At 38.2% G+C, this 23,318-nt stretch overlaps 1 protein-coding gene across 2 annotated transcripts in view; it reads right to left on the bottom strand.

Moving 5' to 3' along the window:
• Positions 1-21,636, bottom strand: part of TTC17 (tetratricopeptide repeat domain 17) — a 49,881-nt gene extending 28,245 nt beyond the window's left edge. For both annotated transcript variants that reach the window (XM_026664672.2, XM_026664673.2), the window contains exons 1-6: positions 21,434-21,636; positions 5,538-5,627; positions 4,665-4,834; positions 4,279-4,390; positions 1,723-1,854; positions 1,098-1,207 (exon numbers count right to left, since the gene is read on the bottom strand). In XM_026664672.2, coding sequence (XP_026520457.1) covers positions 1,098-1,207; positions 1,723-1,854; positions 4,279-4,390; positions 4,665-4,834; positions 5,538-5,627; positions 21,434-21,595 — 776 coding nt within the window. In that variant the 5' untranslated portion in view covers positions 21,596-21,636. The remainder of the gene's footprint in view (positions 1-1,097; positions 1,208-1,722; positions 1,855-4,278; positions 4,391-4,664; positions 4,835-5,537; positions 5,628-21,433) is intronic.
• Between the last annotated feature and the right edge of the window lie 1,682 nt (positions 21,637-23,318).

Raw genomic sequence — 23,318 nt, 5'->3', positions numbered from 1 at the left:
TGATTAGACATTAGCTTTGAAATTCTGTTTCCCAATTCATATTGTTTTTCAGAAATTAAATCATACTGAGGCCTAGTAATAATGATAAGTTAGTGCATGAGAGTCTATATAATTGCATTTCCTATCAATCCTAAGTGATACGAAAACCACAATCAATTAACTTAATTTGCATATTATATGATCATTATGGTCCTATTAAAGGCTATCTATTGCAGGGGTCGCCAACCTTTTGGACCTCAGGGACCACCAAACTCATAATTTTAGATCCCAGGAACCACTAACTGGTTCTGTGGGCGTGGCCTAATTTGTGGGCGGGGCTTGGTGGTCATGTGACTGGCTGGGCATGGCTTGTATGTAAATATTATAAATATTTATATAAATATTGATTTTTTTTAACAAAAAAAGAGCAACTTTTACCCAAAATCAGGCAAAGCAGGCAGGCAGATTGAGTTGCTCACAGAATCACAGATTCATTCAGAAATCTATCTATCTGCCATTGGCTAGTTCAGTCTGTCACATAAAATTTGCTTGTAAGCAAACTCACAAAATTAACTCACAACATACCATGTATGTAAATATTGATTTTTTTTATAAAAAAAGCAAATTTTATCCAAAATCAGGCAAAGCAGGCAGATTGAGTTGCTCACAGAATCATTCAGTGATCTATCTATCTGACATCGGCTAGCTCAGTCTCTCAAATTTGCTTGCCGTGAGTCTGCACTGAATCTGCTTGCAAGCAAACCTTCAGTCCTAAGGGAGGTTCGGCTGTGCTTAGCTAGAAAGCAAGAAATCCAACCATTTCCTGCTTCCTAGCTAATCTAAATCTCCTGGCACAGCAGAACAGATGATGGTCGGAAAAAGGAAAAATAGCAACTTAGCAGACAAGTTTGCTGGGTAAGGAGTGAGTGGGCGGGGAGGGTTCCCGCGGGCCATGTGGGCTGAGCAGCCTTGTGTTTCTGTGCAGCCTGGATTAATTGCTTTGGGGGTTCTCTGGGGGTGAGATTTCTTTGCGGCCCACCAAAATTTTCATGGCCCACCAGTGGGCCGCAGCCCACTGGTTGGCAACCACTGATCTATTGCTTCCCCATATGTCTTACCTTGTAGAAAAATGGAGAGCTCGCATTGCACATTCTACTACTTGATATGGGTCATTCTTTATTCTCCAATAGAAGGAAGCCATATTGTATAACACCCAGGAAGATGAATTCTGTAAAAGGAATAATAAACATGGAAAGAAACGATGTTTTTTTTTGCTAAATATGTGCCCAAGCAGATTTTAAACATAACTCCATGTTTATAATCTTTGTATATATGATTATAACTTTGTTGGAGTTATTTTTCTCTCAAATACCATTTACATATCATACTATTGTATATATGTCAGGCTTTTAAAGAGAGTAAGGAAATTTTGGAAGCTGCACTTGTGAGGAGACTGACAATTGCAAATTGGAGGGAGTTATATCACATACATGTTAGGCTTTTGAAAGGACTTATTTTATAACTAGGATATGCCTTGTTATGAGAGTTATTCCATTCTTTTTATACATTTCCCATCTCAAAATGATGAGAAACTGTACTATCAAGTTTCAGCAGTCATGGTCAAAAGAGGCATTTAGGGTCATGGAAAGCTGAATCAGGCCTCAGGCTGCCAAGGCTTGAAAAGCTTTATCTAGATTATGTTGATTTAGACAGGACAGCAAAAGTTAATAACTGTATTAATACCTTCAAGAGACCTTCATATATATGATGTCCTATCTCTTCTATACTTCTTCCTAATCGTCTTGATAGGTAATTCAATACAGGATCTTCTTTAGGTAACAAGGGTGCAGAAAGATTAACTCTTTCTTGAATACCCTAGATGAAAAGAGGAAAAGAATTAGCACTTGAATTCTTAAGATGGCCTGACTTTTTGAAAAAACAATCCCCCCAGATTCTATGTTCCCTTAAAACTTATTAGACTTTATGGTATAATTGAAAAGGAAGGTAAGATAAAGGAATCCCTGCTGATTTTACTCCGTTAGTTGTTGCCAACTTTAGAGGATGTTGCTCATCTTCATTTCAAGGCCATTGAGCCAACACTATCTGAAGACATGTCCGTGGTCATATGGCCAGCATGTAGAGGTACCTTTTTATTTACTTGCATTTGCATATTTTCAAACTGCTAGGTTGGTAGGAGCTTGGGGAAAGCATACGAGCTTACCCTGTCATGTGGCACTTGGGTCTTGAACCCAGGCTGTTGGCTTTCCAGCCATCAAGCCCAGCAACTGAGCTTCATTCAAGCATCTAACCACTGGTCCACCACGCTGTCTTATGGTATAATTGTGCATATATAATATTTCTCAAGTATAATAGATTTCATTTTAAGGTGTGCAATTCTGATTAATAAAGTAAGAAGTATCTGGATGTGTGGCATCAAGATAATATAGGTGAACATTCTTTATAAAAAACCCTAATAAACCAAGCAATGCCATTCAATAGAAATTGGTTATTGTTTTACCATATTTAGTTTACCTGTCTGTACTTTAAACAAAAAATATAGTAGTTCTGAAACTACTATATAACTATATACATAACTATATACATAACTATTATAATTTGGACAGCAAATTTATTCTAGTAGTTAAAGTTCTGGACTAGCAGGGAAACCTAAGCTCCAGTACTAACTTAGTCCTGAAAGCCAGGTGACCTTAGACCAATCTCTCTCTCTCTTAGCCCTAAGAAGGCAATAGCAAACTACTGCTAACCGAATCCTATGGTCATTAAGTCAGGCAACTTCCTGTAGCTTTTCCACAAAAATAGTCAGACAGCAGGAAGTTCCAAGTCCCAGGCTGGCAGGCAGATAAGCTGCTACTGCTGGGTTGGGATGGAAATGAGGAGGTGCAGGAGAGAGTTGTGAATGGTGCAGAGGAGAGTGCACAAGGAGGTGTGAAAAAGGCACTGGGAGGACATATAGTGATTAGTGTGTGTCACGGAGTGTACAAGAGGCACATTGCAAGTCAGAAAGAGTATGCAGGGGTTCATGACTAGCCAGCATAGTATTAGTGCAGAGGGGCTGGAAAAGGTGTTCAGGTGGAAGAGATTTACCCAGCAACTTCCCATCTTCCCTATAGGGGAATACACGCGACAAGCTGGCAGGGAATATCATGTGGCACTACAAGTCCTAAGAGTGAACCAGTTGCCAAGAGCTCAGATCATGATCATGTGATCGTAGAGGTGTTGCAATGGTTGGTATCCGAAGGCCAATTGTAACCATCATTTGTTTAGAGCTGTCATGACTTTAGTTGCTGGATGAATGTTCCTAGTTCAAGGTCTACCTATAGCTGCTTTAAAGGATCATTTGTAACACTTCTCAAAAATATCATGAAAAGTACCCAGATGCACCCATTAGTGCTAAGTCTTGATAAACAATACATGGTTTTATCGAGTAACTTTAAAAGCATTTTAAATATATTTACATTACAGTCTGCATTGGTTTAACATGTTGGATCTTTGGAGCTTTTTAAGTTGCTGCTTAAAAATAAGAGTTTATGGAGTAATTATTTTTATTATGCTTGAAAATTAGTTGCCTTGATATGGGTGAACTGATCTGAAATGTCATTTACAAATCTTTCAAATAATAGGTGCAGTGCATGTCTACTCAGAAGTACAGTCCACTGACCTTAACTAGTTTAAGTGGACATAATATGACAGTCACAACAGCAACTAGAAAATCTATAGTTGTCCACAGCAAATTATTTCTTTGCCAAAGTGGTTTTCTCTACAGATCTTAAAATATTCACATTCTCATATAGAGACAAACTTTTGCATGCACTTTGCCAGAATTTTGTTATTGAACTGAAATACTCAATAGTAGAAAGGAAGTACAAGGCATAGAAAAGAATAGCCCTAGTTTGATGTGCTAAATACCTAATGATATTAGGTAACTGAGTTCATTTATATGGAATCTTGGTTCCAAGGAATGCATGTTTCAAACTAGAAAATCCTTAAAAGTTAGGCTTATTATTCTACATGAATGCATTGCTCCTTCAATAATTCAGAAGGATATAAAGTTAACTATGTTTATGCACAGGAGTGTTTACAGGCATACAAAAACAAGATGACATTGAAAATACAATACAATACAAAAAATAGGCAGAATAGTTGTTTAAAAAATTAAAGAGAATTAAAGATCTGTGGCATTAAACAGCTGTGATTTCTGAATTCTCTTTTATTGTAATAACACCACTGTAAAGTTCTCAGTCTGCAGTATTTCAAATACTAATATAACCAATTACTTACTCGTAAATGCTGAAATGCATGAATGCTGTATGGTAGATCTAAAATTTTAGTACATTCTGGTTCTTCTAGGTCTAGAGGTAAAGGAGACTTTGTGTCTACATAATCTTCAGGACTAAAGCGTAAGAATAAATAAATAAATAAATAAATAAGAGTTTTGGTGCAATGAAATAAATTACCAGTTAGGAAAAGCAATGTAGGAATATTGTCAAAAATAACTTTACTAAAACATATTTTTCTGTATCATTTCACTGTTAATTCTTCCATCTCCCAAAGCAGCTGTAATTAACATGATAACAGATTATTACCAGCTAGGTTGTTATGACATCCCCTTTCCCTTCCAAAATTACGGCTTTTCTATTTTTTTTGTATAATTAGCTCCCTTGTACCTGATGTCTTTGCTCTCTAAAGTGATATAGGTGCCATCATAGAGATCCAAATCCCCCAAGGGCACCTTTGCTTTAATACAATCAGGATCTTCTTTATTATGCCTTTGTTCCAATCCTGTATCTCTGTCTTCATTCTCCTCTATATGGATCTTCTGAGCTACTAATTGTTTCTACAGAAAACAAAACAAAACCCCAAAATAAAATAAAATGCATTGTTCAAAATACAAATATCACTAAAAATACATACTCATTTAGGTTTCTCTGAAAGTGACATGGCAATTGTCTCTTGTTCCTTACCTTCAAGGCCTGCAGGGGTCATGCACATTGATATTATTAGTAGTTAGTGATCTGAAACTTATCTGCCTCTTTTTCGAGGTTGGGAACAGTTAGGATTGTAAGAATTAAAATGGAAGTATTAAGTCTTACCGTAGGTTCATTTTAATTATTTTTTGAAGAAAAATTTGCCAAAGATTATTCTGCTGAAAATCAAGTTATTTTTCATCTAAATCATTCCATCAAAAACCAGCAATTGAATTGGCATATTGTTTTTTAAAAGTAACTTTTTGCTTATTTGGTACATGGGCACAAGAAAAAACCTTAAGTGTAAAAGTCAACACCCACCAACCCGTACCTTATTATACAACTAAAGTCCAAAGAGTTCAATTAAATTTTCAGAAAGGACATGCATCAGTTTGGATGACTAAAGTAACATAACAGTAAATTTACACTACTAAAAATATAGAATGGAGGTTGAAACTTCCAGATTCAATATTTTTAAGACTACAACTTCATATTGACAAAGAAAATTATTGTTTCCTACTTTTGTTTGACAAAAAGTCAATTTTGAAAATAAAATCAGTACACCAATCTTACCTCCAGCTCTTTGAGGTAGTTAACAGTTGTTTCTTGTCTCATTAATATTACTAAATCATGAGGATGTTTCAGATTCATTGGTGAGTCAACCTGCAATACAGTCCAAAATAATAATTGTTATCATTTTTCCTTCAAAATGACTTTCTTACATCCTTCTGAATAAATTACCCTAGCCTACACTGTAAACCACACTGTATTGTCTTCAGAATGATGAATAGATCTGTATCAAAGATTACTTATATGCTGGATTTGGACTTCAAATCCTAGTTATTTAAGGTTAAAGTTAAGCTTAAGTATGCTTCCTACTTGGTGTTCAATTTTGATACATTTTACATTTACATAAAAAATTGGTAATAAGCACAATTCTGGACCTAACAAATAGCAATTTAAACTACATAGGGTTAAGGTTCTGAAACTAGGAAACACACATCTTTTTGCTATTGTTAAAAACTAGAAAAAAATAGCTCAGTTGGATCTGAAGAGACAGCTTCAAATGTCAGCAGAAAGGCTGAATTCTTATTTGAATTCACTACAAAATAAAAGTGCCATGCAAAATGTTTCAAATTAAAATATTTAGCGCTAGAAACATTCTGTTTCTCCAGATAGGAAAAAAAAGTCAGATTTTTTTCTTAATTTTAAGAGATGAAAGTTGACCAGTTTCCGGCTCCCATTTATTGGTTAATATCCCCAAAGCCAAAACCTTGGGTCTACCCAGTGCAGAACTCCTCAGGGAACTGCAAAAATGGAGCTTCTTAGCTGCCAATTGTGCACCTTAATATAAATACTCAGAAGTTCCATTAAAAATAAAAAAGAAACACTACAATGTATTCAAAAGCTTTAATTGTGTGAGAAATTAAATGTTCAGGAAAAAATAATTAATGAGTATACTTGACAGATAGAAGAAAGTCTAGTTTCAGAAGCATCTAATTTCTGGGGTTTTTTAAAAAATAAACTTTATTAATTTTATTAATAAAACACAAACAACACATACATAAATGTGAAAAAGAAAAAAGAACAAAAAAAAAGAAAAGTAGAAAAAAACATCAGAAAAGAGTTAAAAACACTTTCGTCCTCGACAGTTTGTGGGACCTTATTTTCAACCTTATCTTAAACCCTCTATGCAATTGATCCTTGTGCGAATATATGGATATATATATATATATATATATATATATATATATATATATATATATATATATATATATATATATATATATATATATATATATATATATATATATATATATATATATATTGTTTTCTGAGGTTCTCGCGGGTATTTGTATGTGGATCTTTGGTTATTCGGGTTTTCTCCCGCGTAAGATTCAAAGTATCTAGGCAACGTTTCGGCGAGGTCCCACTCGCCATCTTCAGGCTGGTGCTTTCGGCTTAGTGCCAGTGCAAGCAGTGTGTGACCGGAGCTGCCATCTCTATATATACAAGTGGTGGGGATGGTGTGCTGGGCTGGTTGGCTGTGCTGCAGCCTCTTGATTGGTTGATGGAGTTGATGTTGGTATAATGGGCTGTGTAATGGCCTTTGTTGTAGAGATATCCTGGATCTTGTGCTGTCATCTCCTGGGTCGTTAGCCTCTTGTGTTTTAACGGCTTGGGTAATGGGTTGTGTGATGGGCTTGTGAGTTCTTTTGTTGTGGTATCCTGGGTCTTGCGTTGTAATCTCCTGGGTCGTTTGTGTTTTGATCTCTTTCCATTAGCCTCCTGTGTAGTAACAGCTTGGGTAATGGGTTGTGTGATGACCTTGTGAGATTTATTGCTGTGGTATCCTTGGTCTTGTGCTGTGATATCCTGGGTCATTTGCTGTGTTGTGACTTCTTGAGTTCTTGAGGTGTAATTTCTTGAGTTTTCTGATGTGATGTCCTGAGCGGTGGCTGTGATGTAGCATTTTGGGTTTTTAATATGGCTTTGAGTTTGGGGTCTGGGTCTGTGTTCGCTTGGCTTTGAGTTCGTGGTCGTGCCACATCTTCATGGTGGGGGTCAGTTCGCTTCATGTATGGTTCAGAGGAGTTTGAAGTGGGTAGTGATGCAGCTGCAGTGCGGCTTCTGGTCTGTGGTCGTGTCTCATCTTCTGTGTGGGTGTGAGTCTGATTTTTACGTGGAAGTGTGGTAGTGGCATCTTGTGTGGCCCTCATGGGTGTGGGTCTGGTGTCATTTATCATGTTGGGTACTCGTCTGTTCATGAGGGCGGGTTTCCAAATGGCTGGTAGCGGGAGGTGTCATCTCTTTTATTCATGCTGTGTGGCGTTTTTTCTATCTCTATGGCTTCTCTGATTATTCTGCTGCTGTGGTGTTCAGATTTGGCGATAGTTCTGGTATTTTTAAAGTCAATCTCATGTCCTGTGGCTTTGAGATGTTGGACCAGGAAGAGGTTGGTTCTTCTTTTTGATTGAGTTCTTATGTTCTTCAACGCGTGCACTTATTCTTCTGTTAGTTTGTCCAATGTATGTGGTGAGGCAGGCAGTGCAGGGGATTTCATATACTCCTTGGTTTTCTAACTCGATTTTGTCTTTAGGGTTTCTTAGGATGGTGGATATTTTTCTGTTTGTGCAGAATGCTGTTTTAATGTTGTGTTTTTGGAGGATCTTGCTGATTTTGTCTGTAGTGCCTTTTATATATGGGAGGAGGGCTTTGCTGTTCTCTTGTTCTCTGTCTTGGATTTTGGTTGGGGTTTCTTTTGGATTAGGTGGGTGATCTTCTTTCTTTGAAATCCATTGGCTGTTAGTACGTTGGTGAGAGTGTTTAGTTCGGTTTTAGGTGTTGTTCATCAGCTAAGCATTTTGTTCTGGAGATGAGTGTCTCAGCTACGGAATTGATCTGTGCTGGGTGGTGTGAGAGTGCGTGTAGATAGCGGTTTGTATGTGTTTTCTTTGGTAGATGGTGTGTCCTAGGGAGCCATTGGGTTTTTGTATACCAAGTCCAAAGAGCTTCCATTTTATGTGACCTCGCATTCCTATGCAACTGCCGAGATCAAAATTTAATTCCACAAGCTTCCAATTGAAATTCCACACCAACACAGCAGCCACCAAACGCATCCTAAAAGAACAGAATTGGCCCTAATTAGAAATGAACTTCACACAAAAAGATTTCTCCTAGACCAAATCAACAAAGATCTTCTTACACTTCACCTCAGACTCAGCAACAAGATTCACCCCTTACTTTGGGACAAATCCAAACAACTCGCTGTCTGGAGAGCCGAAACACAGACCACCCTCAAAACAGACACACACACCAACAAACTCAGAAAACTACAACAATGCCAGAAACCAACTCCCCCTCACAACCACACATGAAACAAACAGTGCACAACATCTCAGACAAGATCCTCACCGGGCGAAACCAAGGTCCTTTCAAAAGGATTCAACTTTGCTGTTGCTCCCAAACACATCCCCACAGAAACCATCATATGCGGAGTTGAAACCAGCCTGACCAAAACCAACCCTGATGAGGCTAATAGAATCAGACTCAAATCACCAACATCCTCTGCACTAGCAAACCACCCAAAAGCAACTTATCCAAAGAAGAACAAACTGCACTACGTAACCTGAAAGAAGACACCAGCATAATAATCCTACCAGCAGACAAGGGCAACGCGACAGTGGTTATGAACACATCTGACTACCAAACCAAGTTAACCAACCTACCCTAGACCCCACATACAAACCCCTAAAGACAGACCCCACCACCTACCTAGAAAAAACCACCAGATCCAAAATAAAAGCCTCCCCCATCAGTGAAGAAATCCAGCAAAGAATCATACCCAGAGAGAAATCATCCAGATGCCCTAAGCTTTATGGTCTCCCCAAGATACACAAAGAAGGAACTCCACTTAGACCAATAGTCAGCTCCATAGGCTCACCTCTACAAAACCTAGCCAAATTTCTCGCCAAACAACTACAGCCCTATGCAGAATCCATCAACTCACATGTAAGAAACTCATTCCAGTTCATCGAGATCATAAAGAAACAAAACTTACAACCCAGCGACCTACTAGTTAGCTTCGATGTCATATCCCTCTTCACCCAAGTGCCAATAAAAGAAGCCTGACAGCCATCCAAAACAAATACAACCCCCAAGCACATCCTAGATCTGACCAACCACTGTCTATCCAATACATACTTCACCTACAATGGACAAAAATACAAACAAATAGAAGGAGCACCCATGGGATCACCCTCTCACCTGTCATCGCAAACCTCTACATGGAACACTTTGAAACACAAGCTCTAGAAAAATATGATCACAAACCCAAACTCTGGCTCAGATACGTAGATGACACCTTCATAATCTGGCCACACGGGAAAGAAAACTGAACAACTTCCTCACACACCTCAACAGCCTACACCCCAAAATACAATTCACCATGGAAACAGAAGCTAACAATCAACTTCCTTCCTAGATGTCTTGGTATACAAAAACCCAATGGCTCCCTAGGACACACCATCTACCAAAAGAAAACACATACAAACCGCTATCTACACGCACTCTCACACCACCACCCAGCACAGATCAATTCCGTAGCTGAGACACTCATCTCCAGAACAAAATGCTTAGCTGATGAACAACACCTAAAACCGAACTAAACACTCTCACCAACGTACTAACAGCCAATGGATTTCAAAGAAAGAAGATCACCCACCTAATCCAAAAAGAAACCCCAACCAAAATCCAAGACAGAGAACAAGAGAACAGCAAAGCCCTCCTCCCATATATAAAAGGCACTACAGACAAAATCAGCAAGATCCTCCAAAAACACAACATTAAAACAGCATTCTGCACAAACAGAAAAATATCCACCATCCTAAGAAACCCTAAAGACAAAATCGAAGTTAGAAAACCAAGGAGTATATGAAATCCCCTGCACTGCCTGCCTCACCACATACATTGGACAAACTAACAGAAGAATAAGTGCACGCGTTGAAGAACATAAGAACTCAATCAAAAAGAAGAACCAACCTCTTCCTGGTCCAACATCTCAAAGCCACAGGACATGAGATTGACTTTAAAAATACCAGAACTATCGCCAAATCTGAACACCACAGCAGCAGAATAATCAGAGAAGCCATAGAGATAGAAAAACGCCCACACAGCATGAATAAAAAGAGATGACACCTCCCTTACCAGCCATTTGGAAACCCGCCTCATGAACAGACGAGTACCCAACATGATAAATGACACCAGACCCACACCCATGAGGGCCACACAAGATGCCACTACCACACTTCCACGTAAAAATCAGACTCACACCCACACAGAAGATGAGACACGACCACAGACCAGAAGCCGCACTGCAGCTGCATCACTACCCACTTCAAACTCCTCTGAACCATACATGAAGCGAACTGACCCCACCATGAAGATGTGGCACGACCACGAACTCAAAGCCAAACGAACACAGACCCAGACCCCAAACTCAAAGCCATATTAAAAACCCAAAATGCTACATCACAGCCACCCGCTCAGGACATCACATCAGAAAACTCAAGAAATTACACCTCAAGAACTCAAGAAGTCACAACACAGCAAATGACCCAGGATATCACAGCACAAGACCAAGGATACCACAGCAATAAATCTCACAAGGTCATCACACAACCCATTACCCAAGCTGTTACTACACAGGAGGCTAATGGAAAAGAGATCAAAACACAAACGACCCAGGAGATTACAACGCAAGACCCAGGATACCACAACAAAAGAACTCACAAGCCCATCACACAACCCATTACCCAAGCCGTTAAAACACAAGAGGCTAACGACCCAGGAGATGACAGCACAAGATCCAGGATATCTCTACAACAAAAGGCCATTACACAGCCCATTATACCAACATCAACTCCATCAACCAATCAAGAGGCTGCAGCACAGCCAACCAGCCCAGCACACCATCCCCACCACTTGTATATATAGAGAGATGGCAGCTCGGTCACACACTGCTTGCACTGGCACTAAGCCGAAAGCACCAGCCTGAAGATGGCGAGTGGGACCTCGCCGAAACGCTGCCTAGATACTTTGAATCTTACGCGGGAGAAAACCCGAATAACCAAAGATCCATATATATATATATATATATATATATATATATATATATATATATATATATATATATATATATATATATATATATATATATATATATATATTCACTACTACAATTATAACATATCTTCTTTTGCCCTTTATTGCTTAATCGATTTTTGTTCTATCCGTTCGTACCAGCAGTTCCACCTGTCATAGTACATTGATGTATCTTTTCCTTTTAATGCCAAAGTTAATTTGTCCATCTCTGCACAATTTGCTATTTTTGAATAATCAATTCCTCTGATGGAATATGAGGTTGCTTCCAACATTGTGCAAAGGCCAGTCTGGCCACTGTCAAAATATGTACTATTGTATACTTCACTTTTATTGATATTTGTTTATTAAAGATCCCTAATAGAAAGAGTTCTGGTTTAAATTGATCTGTTCTATTGTCATTTCCTCCAACCATTTTCTAAATTTCTGCCAATACTTTTGTGCCTCTATACACGACCACCCAGCTTGTTTGTTAAGTTCAATCTCCTTATCTTTGTATTTCAATGTTTTCTCTCTTGCCACTTGCAATATTTATTTGCGTTTAATGGCTTTCTTTGTAAATCTGATGTGAACTTCTCTTGGTAAGCTATTTCTCATCGCATATCTTGTGAAGACTCGATAAACCTCATCTATTCCATCCATCATCTTCTCTTCAGTTATTTCCAAAGCTTCAGCCAATATTTCTATCATTCTCTCAGCTAGATTTTGTCCTTTTTCTTCCTCTATGTTTTGGAATCTAAGATAAAATTCTGATCTGTCCATCTCCCATCTCAGCATACCACTTTTATCTTGTTCAACCACAGTTAATCTGTTATCAACGCCTCCAATCTTCTTGTCTCTTTGTTTATCTTTTTCTTCAATTTTTTGGAGTCTCATCATACTTCATCATTTGTTAAATGTTCTCCACTTTTTCATCAGTTTTCCCTGTTCTTTGTTCAATATTCTCTGTTCTTTGTTCAATGTTCTCTATTCTCTTTTCAATATTCTCTGATCTTGTTTGAATATTTTGAATTCCTTGCATAAATAATCTTCAGGGTCACTTTTTCTTGTTCTTTTTCTTGCCTTAATATTGTCTGTATTGAACATTGTCCTCCAGATGGTGGAGAGGAAGAAGTGGAAGTTGAAGAACCAGGAGCTGTTAATTTCCTACTCATTTTGAGGAGTTCAAAATCTTCAGGTTCTTCTAAACCTTAATCCAGTTGTAAAATAACCAATTGCAGTTCCAAATAAAAATAGTAGGAAAAAAGTAGAAGAATAGTAAGAAAAGAGAAGCCAAATAGTAATAATAAAAGAAAAAGAAGAAAAAATTTCTTCAGGTTCTTGTATACCTTAATCCAATCAGTTGATTAGATGACAGTAAAAATTCAAAAATGAAGGAAAAGACCATAAACACACCATGGACAAACACAAAAAAAGAAAAAATTGTAAAATCCTAAAAAAGGTTAAAAAGTAAAGAGAAAGGCTAAAAAAGAAAGGAAAAATTCTTCAGGTTCTTCAATACCTTAATCCAATTAAGAGGTCTCAAATATAAAAGTATGCATAAAAATAAACCAAAAAGAAAAAACCGAAAAAAAACCAACAACCAATATGGAAGGTAGATGGAAAGACAAAAATACCAGGAAGGGAAAGAGAAGAAAAAGGCTACTCCCTTAAAAAGAAAAAGAAGGGAAGCATTAATACTAAAGCTTTTCCTTTAAAATAAAAAGCAGACATAAAAATTTAACTTCCAAAGACAAGAAAATAAAAGAAACAAAGACAAGTTCCAAAGAGCCAAAAATCCAAATAGCTATTGTAAAAAAAAGTAAACTGATGAGGAGGGGTAGCACAGCTTAAAAAGAATAAAAAGAGCACACTGCACTTTGTTTAATTATCCAAGGCTCTTGTTGTAACTCACTTCTCCAAAGACTTATCACCTTTTCTTTTCCTAAGCTTCAACACCAGACTCCAGCTGTTGATAGAAACCCAGAAGAGCACCTGTAATAATACTCTCCCGTGCTCTTCCCTCTATCTTATCAAACAGGCAATGTCCTTGAAACAAAGTCTCAGTTCTTTGTCAGCTTTGTCTGGTCAAAAGAAAAATAGAATATTTCCAAGCCTCTAGTTGGCTGTGTTACAAAGTTTCTTTAGCTTTCACTTTCCCCCTCCTTTTCCAAGCAAAATATAATAAGAATTTTTTAAAAAAGAAAAAGATATTTAAAAACTAACTAAAAGGGAGTCTCTGACTTAAAATATTATAAAATCAAAAAGGAGAGAAGAATATATAAAAAGAAGAAGAAAAAAAATCAGTCCAGTTTCAAAATATAAGATCATGTGTAGAAAATCCAGCAATGAAAAAAAAAATTACTTTGACATCCTTGTTTAAAATCGCCGCTTAATCACTTCTGTCAAAACTTTTACAGATTCTTTCTTTCCCTTAGGTGTCCTTTCAAGTCTTAAAATAACGAAAAGTTCTCACCAAACCGGCACACTCTCTCTTTCCATTCTCTTCGTTTCAGAGCTGTCCCAACTTCAGCAGCTTTAATGGCTGCCTCTTTGCCGCTGGCAAAAGAGCTTCTCCTGGATCTACCAGGGACTTTGCGATATCCCTGGGATCGACAGGATGTGCTCTTTACATTCACCGTCTCTTCGGGACGGTTTAGATCCACTTGGACTGTCCAGGAGCAAAGATATCGGCTGCGATCTCAGATCTCCAAGATCACATGCCGTATCGTTGCGACGCCAGCTCCACCCCTCCCCTAAGTCGCTACTGTTAATATTCACTTCCTCCTCTTGAGCCCTTTCACTTTCAAATACTTTTGCGTTGTCTTCTTCGCCGCTTCTTTCCAGGCTCCGATCAGCTTGTTGCTTCTCAACAAATCTCTTCACCATTCAACAATCAAACACTCTTGCAGGATCTCCGCACAAACCTCTTTGTTAGCCGCCATAGGCTGTCACTCACTCTCTTCCTTTCGCGGGTGACAGTTTGGACTATGGGATCCCCATTGCAAGCCGGCAATCTGTTGCTGGTTAGCCTCTGCAGTTTCTCTTCATTGTGATGAGGGGTTGCCCTCCCGTCTCACTGCAGCCTGAGTCTCCTGACACCGGCACGGTTCTCTACGGAAACCGTGCACCCCAAGGGGTCGCGTCAAACAGCAAAAAGGATTTAGAAGGACCGGAGATGGGCTTCTACACCTCTGTTCGTCCTCACATCATCACCGGAAGTCCCAATTGCTGGTTTTTTTAAAAATAATACCACTAAAAAATTCTGCAAGTTCTGCATTTACAATTATGGTACAATGTTTTGGCCAAGTGATTAACACGTCAGGGACAGAACAATGTTTTTTACACAGCAGGATTGAAAACTGAAGAAAAAAGTTTTCAACCCCAAAGGTTTTTCTAAAAAGCAGTAATTGAGTTAGTCCTAAAGTGACTATGTACAGGAAGGAACAATGAAATGATTGGATTAAAAGCGAATAAACAGGTGAAGGATAGAAGTGGAATGAAACCTAAAAGGAAACAAGGAAAAGAAAATGAAATGAACAGAACAGAATTATTTTGACAACAAGAGACAGATGAGAACATGGTTTGAGAACAACACATGGGTTAAACTTAAGAATGCAACTTCAGCTGGAGTGCTTTCCTATTGCTTTTTTTAACAAGTGAGCTGACCAAGGTCCTGAAGAAACACTGTAAACATCTTTTGGAGATGCATATTTTAAAAGGGGAAGCATTTCATGAATATTAACTGTTTACATGAAAAAACAGAGTCCACTACTTTAACATGATAGCTGGTATAGCTGAAGGAGAAAAGAATGAGAAAATAATAATTCAGCTATGGAACAAGGAATTGGAGTAGATTTTGACAGAAAACTAGCGATGGAAATAAGTCTGTGCTTCTTATCAGCACATTTTCAGTTAACCCAAGTCACTCTCAAATCCATATATTGTAGCATTAAAGAGGCATACATTTCATGGAACTTTCTTTCTACATTTTCCTTTACCTTAAATAAATCCATATTTTACTGAGCCTTCAGAATTTTATCCATATCATCCTTACTCTCAATCCCATTTACATATTATAAATCATATAAGAAAATATGATTTCTTTTCCAAAGAGAAAATTTACTGGATTAAATAGCAGTAGTTTAGCCTTAAGATATAGCTGATAACTTTCAATGGATGTTGGATTCATTGAAATTCAAAAACTTGTGCCAATACCTATTTTTCAAAAGAACTATATATTGCAATATTACTTTTAAGACATTTAGAATTCAGATAAAAACAGAATCATTAGCTACTGAAACCATAGCAGTGACATAAATATTTTTTTCTTAGGTAACTTTCAAAGCAAGGTAAGATGGGAGAGATTTCAGCTAATTTCCCACTAAAATTGAAATATTACTATTGCCTTATAATTTACATAGAGATGTGATTACTTCTACAATTTTAATAGGGAAACTATATTCACTTCCGTTTCCCTGCATGGTAGAAATTCAATCGTCTTCACTTTATATTTAAACATAACAGACATGAATAACTCATTATTGTGTCCATAAGCAACATTTAAAAAATGACTGTACTCAATCTATAAAATCCATCTTGTGAGTGAACTGCCAAAAACTCATGATTTAAGATTTGCATAATAGTCAGAATTTCTTTCATCTACCTCATCCCTTTTTTTAATATCTTATTTAATGGCATGTTCTGAGGAGTTCAGATCATTTAACACTGTTTTGTATTATTTTGGTCAATCCTAAAAATCAATTTGGGATTAATGTTTTAATAATATTTATCCATTGGCATTTAAATTTTTATAGTTGCCCATATCACATTTCTATTGACAGTGTACAATAAAACAATATAAAATATAGCAATATAAAATATAGCAATATAAAATAATACAACCATTTAAAAACTTAACAGAGTTAAAACACAGGTATAACTGAGACTTTTATTCATGTTATAGTCAAAAGGCCTAAATCTTAACATGTTCTGGTAAAAATTCTTGTTGGATCTTCAATCATTTCAATTAAACTTTGAATGAAGCTTATAGACAACTTTTATGTATTATGATGAAGAAACAAGTAGTTGCACAGCTTTAAAGGCTGCTCATTTTCTTACTACTGTAATTGAAGTCCATTGCTAGTTCTGTAGCTATTTCTATGTAATATTAAGCTTATGATCTGTTCCATGCTTAATTGGAACAAAAATCTAAGGGTGTGTATAATTTAATACATATTTTCAAAATACCTAACACAGCCAAGTGCAATTCAGGTTATATGACTTAAAGTAATAAAATAGAGCAAATAAAAAATTGAACTGCATCATACCAAATGGAGCACAAAACCCTTTCTTCCCTAAATAAAACAATTTACAGGATTAGTATTATTACAGTGTGATAACTACTGTAAAGTAGTCCCATGTTGTGTACATGTAAAAACCTTCACTGGATATCAGTATAAATTTGAATTATTAACAGGTAATTTTTCCCATCCTGATACTGGAAAAGGCCATCAGAAGACGCAAATATAAATCTAAATACTAAGAGATAATTTGGGTCTTTTTGAAGAGCATCATCCTGCTAATTTTATGTTTAAAGAAATTTTTAACAGGTTTTTGGAAAAGTTCCAATCTTAAATAAAACTATAAATTGCTGAATGCCTAGCATATCTCCATGGACACATTTTAAGGGTAATCCTTATCAATATTCTAAAACATATTGTCACATGATTTAATTAGAGTAACTGCCAGAATCCTGACAGAGATATTATATCCAGTCAAGTGTTGCTTTCCCAACATGTCACTCAAACTATAGTTAAGTTTAGATAACATTTTTTTTTGCTTTGCTGACAGTATCATCCTGCTTTCAGCATGCTATTATGTTCTTGAAACCAGGAAATGGTGAGTTCTTTTTCCACCTTAGGCATGGAAGCCTAAGACTGGGTAAACCTTGGGCCAGTCACTTTCTCTCAGACCAACATCAACCTCACAAGTTTGTTCTTATGGGAATATAACAGGAGGAAGCACCACTATATATGTTGTTGCTTGAGTTATTCATATAAAGTAAATGCAGGATAAAACTAATCTTAGAAAAATATGTAGCATCCAGTCGTATTTTTTGAATTGCCTAATTAGGGCCTTCCAAGACCAGAAAATTGGCATCTCCTCACCTGGCGTATTTGACCAATCCCATATTCATAGACAAGTAAGTAGGAATGCATTTCCCATACCTCATATCATCTCCCATTATTTTCAGAGAAACCTAGAGACTATACGTTTAGAAAGATAAAACTTAAGGTAGAAGGTAAGTGGGATAAATGTCTTGCAAATTGAAGAGAAAATCTTCTTTCTCACAGCTATTTCCTGTCTATTGTCTGGAGAAATAAATGTGGCGTGAGTGTGTGTCTCGTAGCTGCTTCTGTTGTAGGTTAAAGATTTCAGAAGAGAACTTTTTTAAAAAAAGTAGGCTGAAATATATTTTAATCTTTGTCAAGACAGAGTTTCAGGGAAACGTTCATGAAATCTTAGTTCTCCCTAAATCAAAAGTAATTCTTAAAAAACAAACAACAAAAACACCTTATGCAGGAAACAGGACTTGTACTGTTGCTTTTGAGGACAGCATACAATCTGATCAGCAAATGTGGCTTGCAAACATCTCCTGAGGGAAGCCAACCTTATTTCACCAACACATGTTCCTTTGAAATTTGCATAAACCGTGACAGCAGTGCTTCTTGGAAAAGCTTAAGTAGACTAACAGCCAGATGAACTCTGAAGGAAGGTTTCAGATACTTTTTCCTCAACTCCAGCAAGACTCTGCTCCTAATACTTCCTGGTCAAGTACAAAATAAAGCTCCATCCCTCTGGGCTGGCCTTAAAACCCTGAAGCCAACCAAGTCTGCCAACACTATACTTTTTGTGGAGGAGACTGATGATTATGTTTTTCCTTACCAGGGTTCTTAAAGAACTGAAATTTCTCAAGAGCTACAATTCAAAACTGCTATATAGCATTGTAGTCTCAGTCCAGAGTGGTCAGGAAAAGTCATTCCAATGTTCTATGGGACTGTGGATATACACTTTGGGCCCTTTTTATTATCTTTGGCCTAGATCCAGGTTGACCACTTTTTAAATATTCCATCTTCATCTAAAGGTTTCCAAATTGGATCCTCCCCAGTTTTACCTCAATTCTACTGAAGTGTCCTTGTCTCTTTTTTTAAGGATTGCAGTTTGAATTAATTATTTTTCAAGTTAAAATGAATAAAATTTGTTGCATATTAGCATTTTCTAAAAAAATATTTGAATAATTTTATCTTATGTGCTTTAAAATGTCAGCAAAAAATCTTTTCACTGGAAGGTACTAAATTTGCAAACATAAGTACAATGATTGGAGTTACTGATAAGCAAGTAGGAAAGGTGACCAGAAATTAAATTTATATTATCTATCTAGTTAGCTGCATCAATGAAATAGTTATCCATGTGTATCAGCATTTATATATCATTTAGCAATTGCTTAATGAAGTGCAATTTTAAAAATTTCAGAAGAAGCAGATTTTTCCATAATGATTAGTGTGTTTCACTGTAAAAAGAAAAGTCTAAAGCAATATTCAGTGGTCTGGACTAAAATACTGTGTCCCTTGTATTCTCTCCAGTACAAACTGATTAATTAACGCAACATTTTTTAAATGTAATTTTTTCTTAAGGTGTGAGTTACCTAATATGAGGCAAAAACAACAACAACAAAAAAACAACCACCACCAGATGGTGGAGAGCAAGAATACAAACATGGAAGAAAAAGAAAATATAGAATTCTATTCAAAGCTTCCTATATTAAGTAATTTCACAACTTTTCATAGCTATTGGTCATAAGGATTGACCTATTACAAGACTATTCTAAATATATTTCTCATTTTCTTTTAAAAAGCCCTAAAGATGCAAGGATACATGGGAATAAAGAATATATGTTATAGATCATTCCTTGCTAAGGACCAAATTCCATTTGATGGTTATTATCTGCACTATTATTGAATTATTATTGATTGAATTCATTTTAAAAACGACAAAGCAATCTGGTTTGGTGCATTCATAACAGTAAACATCAAAGAGTATTGTTCTGTCCCTGCATGGCAAAATGGGACTTTGTACTCTTGAAACTCTGCTAAGAATCTCCATCTTTTATGGAATTTCACTGGCACTAAACAGCAAATGGAATGAAAAGGGCAAAGGTAAAGCTGATCTGAACGAAACAGTCAAAGGAGATCTGAGAAAATACAATGCTCAACCTAATAGAAAGTATTCTTGATCTTAAAGAACAATTTAAACAAACAATTAGAATGGCTTTTGCAAAGAGATATGCTTGTATTAGATTACATAGGCATTTGGTTTATTGCAATGAGAACAGAAAGCAACATTTGAAACTTCATTCTCCATCAACAGCTTCTCATTGCCATATATAGGCAGGAAAACGAGAGATATAAACTTTCTGTGAAAAGTGTAGCTTTTCTCCTGGATAATTTGTCATTAAAATTGAGAACAGCTGGGAATATAGTAATGTTTAATTTACCCTTCCTTATCAGAGTTGTCTTTTCATGTAAAATAGTGTTTCGGTTAAGGCTTTCAAATATTAAAACTGTACAGCAAACTAATAAAACAATAAAATGCATAATATGCAAGCCATAAAACTCCCAGAGATGCAACTGCAACCCAATATTGCTAGATGGTTTTTTTTCTTTCTTTCAATGTTATCTTGCAATTTCTCAAAGGTTTGCAGTTGCGATTAGCCAGTCTAATTCAGAAAAAAAAAAAACTGAAAAAACTCTACAAAGACTTCCCAGGTGACTTGAGTGAGCAGTAAAATGGCAGCTGTGGGTACCAAGTACATATGAGAGTTACCAAGGAAAAATACTTAGCTTTAGCCGTTTCTTCCTTTTGAAAGCATTACCTCAAGATGGAACGGAAAACAACTGGAACAAATCAAATTATCAGAAATAGACAACGCCACACATAAAAGCAGCAATTAAGGGTCCAGAGTTTTCTAATATGGAAAACTTAACAATATTCTAGATTTTTGCAATTACCAAAAAAGAAAAGAAAAAAAGGCAGCTAAACAGCTGAACCCACGAAAACGCTTATAAAACGATGTGTTTTCGCTTCCTCTGTCCCAATGAGAGTCACCCGTATCTCAATGCCAAACCGCCTACAGGCAAGCCTATTCTCGGACGACCACATGCAGAAGAGGAGATGCGCATTGATTTCATCCTTCCTCCCTTGTGAATTCACACCGGCCCGTGTGGGGAAACGCCGGACGCCCGTCTTGGTGAATCGAGCCAAACTGTTCACCGAAAAGCCAGGCAAGCCTTGTTTCTTTCGAGACAGAGAGAAAAAGAGGAGAAAACATCCCCTCCAGGGCAGGGGTATCCAATATTGGCCACTTTAAGCCTGGCGGACTTCAATTCCCAGAATTCCCCAGCCAGCAAAGCTTCGTGTCGGACGGCGAGCAAAGCTGGCTGGGGAATTCTGGGAGTTGAAGTCCACCAGGCTTAAAGTTGCCAAGGCTGGAGACCCCTGCTCTAGGGTATTTCGAATGGCAAAGGGAGAAAAGTTTCGGCTCGGAACTCTCTCCTCAGGTTCAGCCGTCCTTCTGAAGGGGCGAAGCCCTTTCCTCCCTACCTCCCTGGCAACTCTGGAGGGGAAGCTGCCCCGATTAGGCTATTCCCAGCCTAGAAGACCGCGCAGCCGTCGGCTCTTCCCATCCGCTCGAGAAGAACGGGAGGACGGGAGAAGTGTGTTCCAAAAGGGACCTTCTCCGCGTCGACCTGAAAACCCCTCCCTCTTACCTGCTGTTGGATCTTGCCGTCTTCAGTGACTACCCAGTGCGTGGTGGCGGCGCCTGGATGAGGCGCCAAGCCCAACAACAAAAAGAGGCCGAAGAACGAGCGCAGGCAGGCGCACGCCAGCCTTAGGCCACTCCATCCGGACGCTCCTGCTGACACCGCCATCTTCCACAACCTTAGCCTTACCCGCCTTACCCGGAACCGGAAGCGATCGAGTCGCCATTTTGAAGAAGAAAGCGCGTCTTGTCTCTATCATAAGGAGAAGAAAGAGAGGGGTAGTTTTTGGTGTGTGTGTGTTGTTTCTTTTAAAGGAAGAGTTCGAACGACGCGAAATTGGGGGATTGTAGGGTTACACGCTGTTTGACGCGGGGTTGAAAAAGTGCGGCGGGAGTGCAGTGCCTTGTGTAACTTGTATCGTGGCAGTAGGAAGGCGATTTTTAAAAAACTATCTCTATATAGGAGTACGGAGGCCGGAGGAAGAATGTGGCAAAAGAGGGCGTTGCCTCCGAGGGGAGAAGGCGCGGCCTGTTGCTTGTTTTCGTCGCCCGTCCTGCGGTTCCACGTGCAGCTCGGAGGCAGGAGCCAATCCGAAGCTCCGTCGAACGAGCTCCCACGCCCCTTTTGTTGGCTGAGGGAAGGGGAAGTTATTCCGGCGCTGCACCTGCCCTGCAGCGCCTGAAAACGCAGAGTCACTGTTGGCTCAGCCAATGGAGTTGGCTTCGTGTCGGACGGCGAGCGATGATCGGGCAGCAGCTGTTTACAAAAAGCGCCGGAGGATTGTTTTGGAACCTGGAAGCCTGCCCAATTCCTCTTTTCAATTATTTTGTGTGTGTGTGGGCGTGTGTGGAGGAGTGTTGTTTCTTTCCTGGAGACTAAACCATATGAAGAACGGCTGCAGGTTTTGGGTCCGGCTAGTCTAAAGAAAAGAAGAATTAGGGGTGACCTGATAGCGGTATCCCAGTATTTGAGGGGCTGCCACAAAGAAGAGGGTGGGTCAAATTTTTCTCCAAAGCACCAGAGGACAGGAAATAATAGTTGGAAACTAAATCAAAGAGAAGCAACCTGGAATTAAGGAGAAACTTCCTGTCAGTGAGGACAATTGCCTTCAGAAACCATGGGTGCTCCATCATTGGAGGTTTTTAAGAAGAGACTGAACAGTCACTTGTCTGAGATGGTGAACCTATGGCACGTGTGCCGGAAGTCCAGAAGAGCCCCACTGCAGATGCATGTGTTTGGGGTGCATGGGAGACGCATGCACAGATGTGCAGTGCATATGCGGGGGTGCACACATGTACAGATGCATGATACGCACTGGAGGGATCATGCACAGACATGGTGTGTGGGGCTGCGCACACATGCAGAGATGTGTGGAGCGGGGCCTCCAGCACACATTGCCTTCTAGGTGCTGGCACACGAGTGCGTGCACAATTTTTGGCACAGGAGCAAAAAAAGGTTAGCCACCACTGGTATAGGTTCTCCTGCTTCAGCAGGTGGCTGGACTAGAAGATCTTAAAGGTCCCTTCCAGCCCTATTCTATTCTAAATTCCTTTCTTTTTATAGCTTTGTCTTTGTACTTATAGCTTTGTCTCCCTGCCTCCTGGTTATTGCAGTCCAGGTTTTGACCAGATTTAAATAAATACTTTTCAGCACATCCATTTGTTTCTGATGTCTATACATTAGCAGTAGCCAATTACAAAGTTCAATCGAGGTTGTATTTGTCCATCCGTGCATGTAATAAGCATGTATTAACTTGTCAACTGTAGATTGTGTGCAGAAAACAATCAGTTGCTTTTGCTTGTCATTTGGAAATCCAGGAATATTCCAAGAATTAAATGTTCTGTTAAAGGTGCCTTTTTGCCTAGCTTTATTCAGAACCGAGCTGGGAAAT

Source organism: Notechis scutatus, chromosome 1, assembly GCF_049901735.1.
Source record: "Notechis scutatus isolate UNSWTSFEM ecotype Mainland chromosome 1, rNotScu1.2, whole genome shotgun sequence".
Classification (NCBI taxonomy): Eukaryota; Metazoa; Chordata; class Lepidosauria; order Squamata; family Elapidae; genus Notechis; species Notechis scutatus.
Note: the sequence above shows the minus strand (reverse complement) of the source record. Positions and strands in the feature narration are given on the sequence as shown.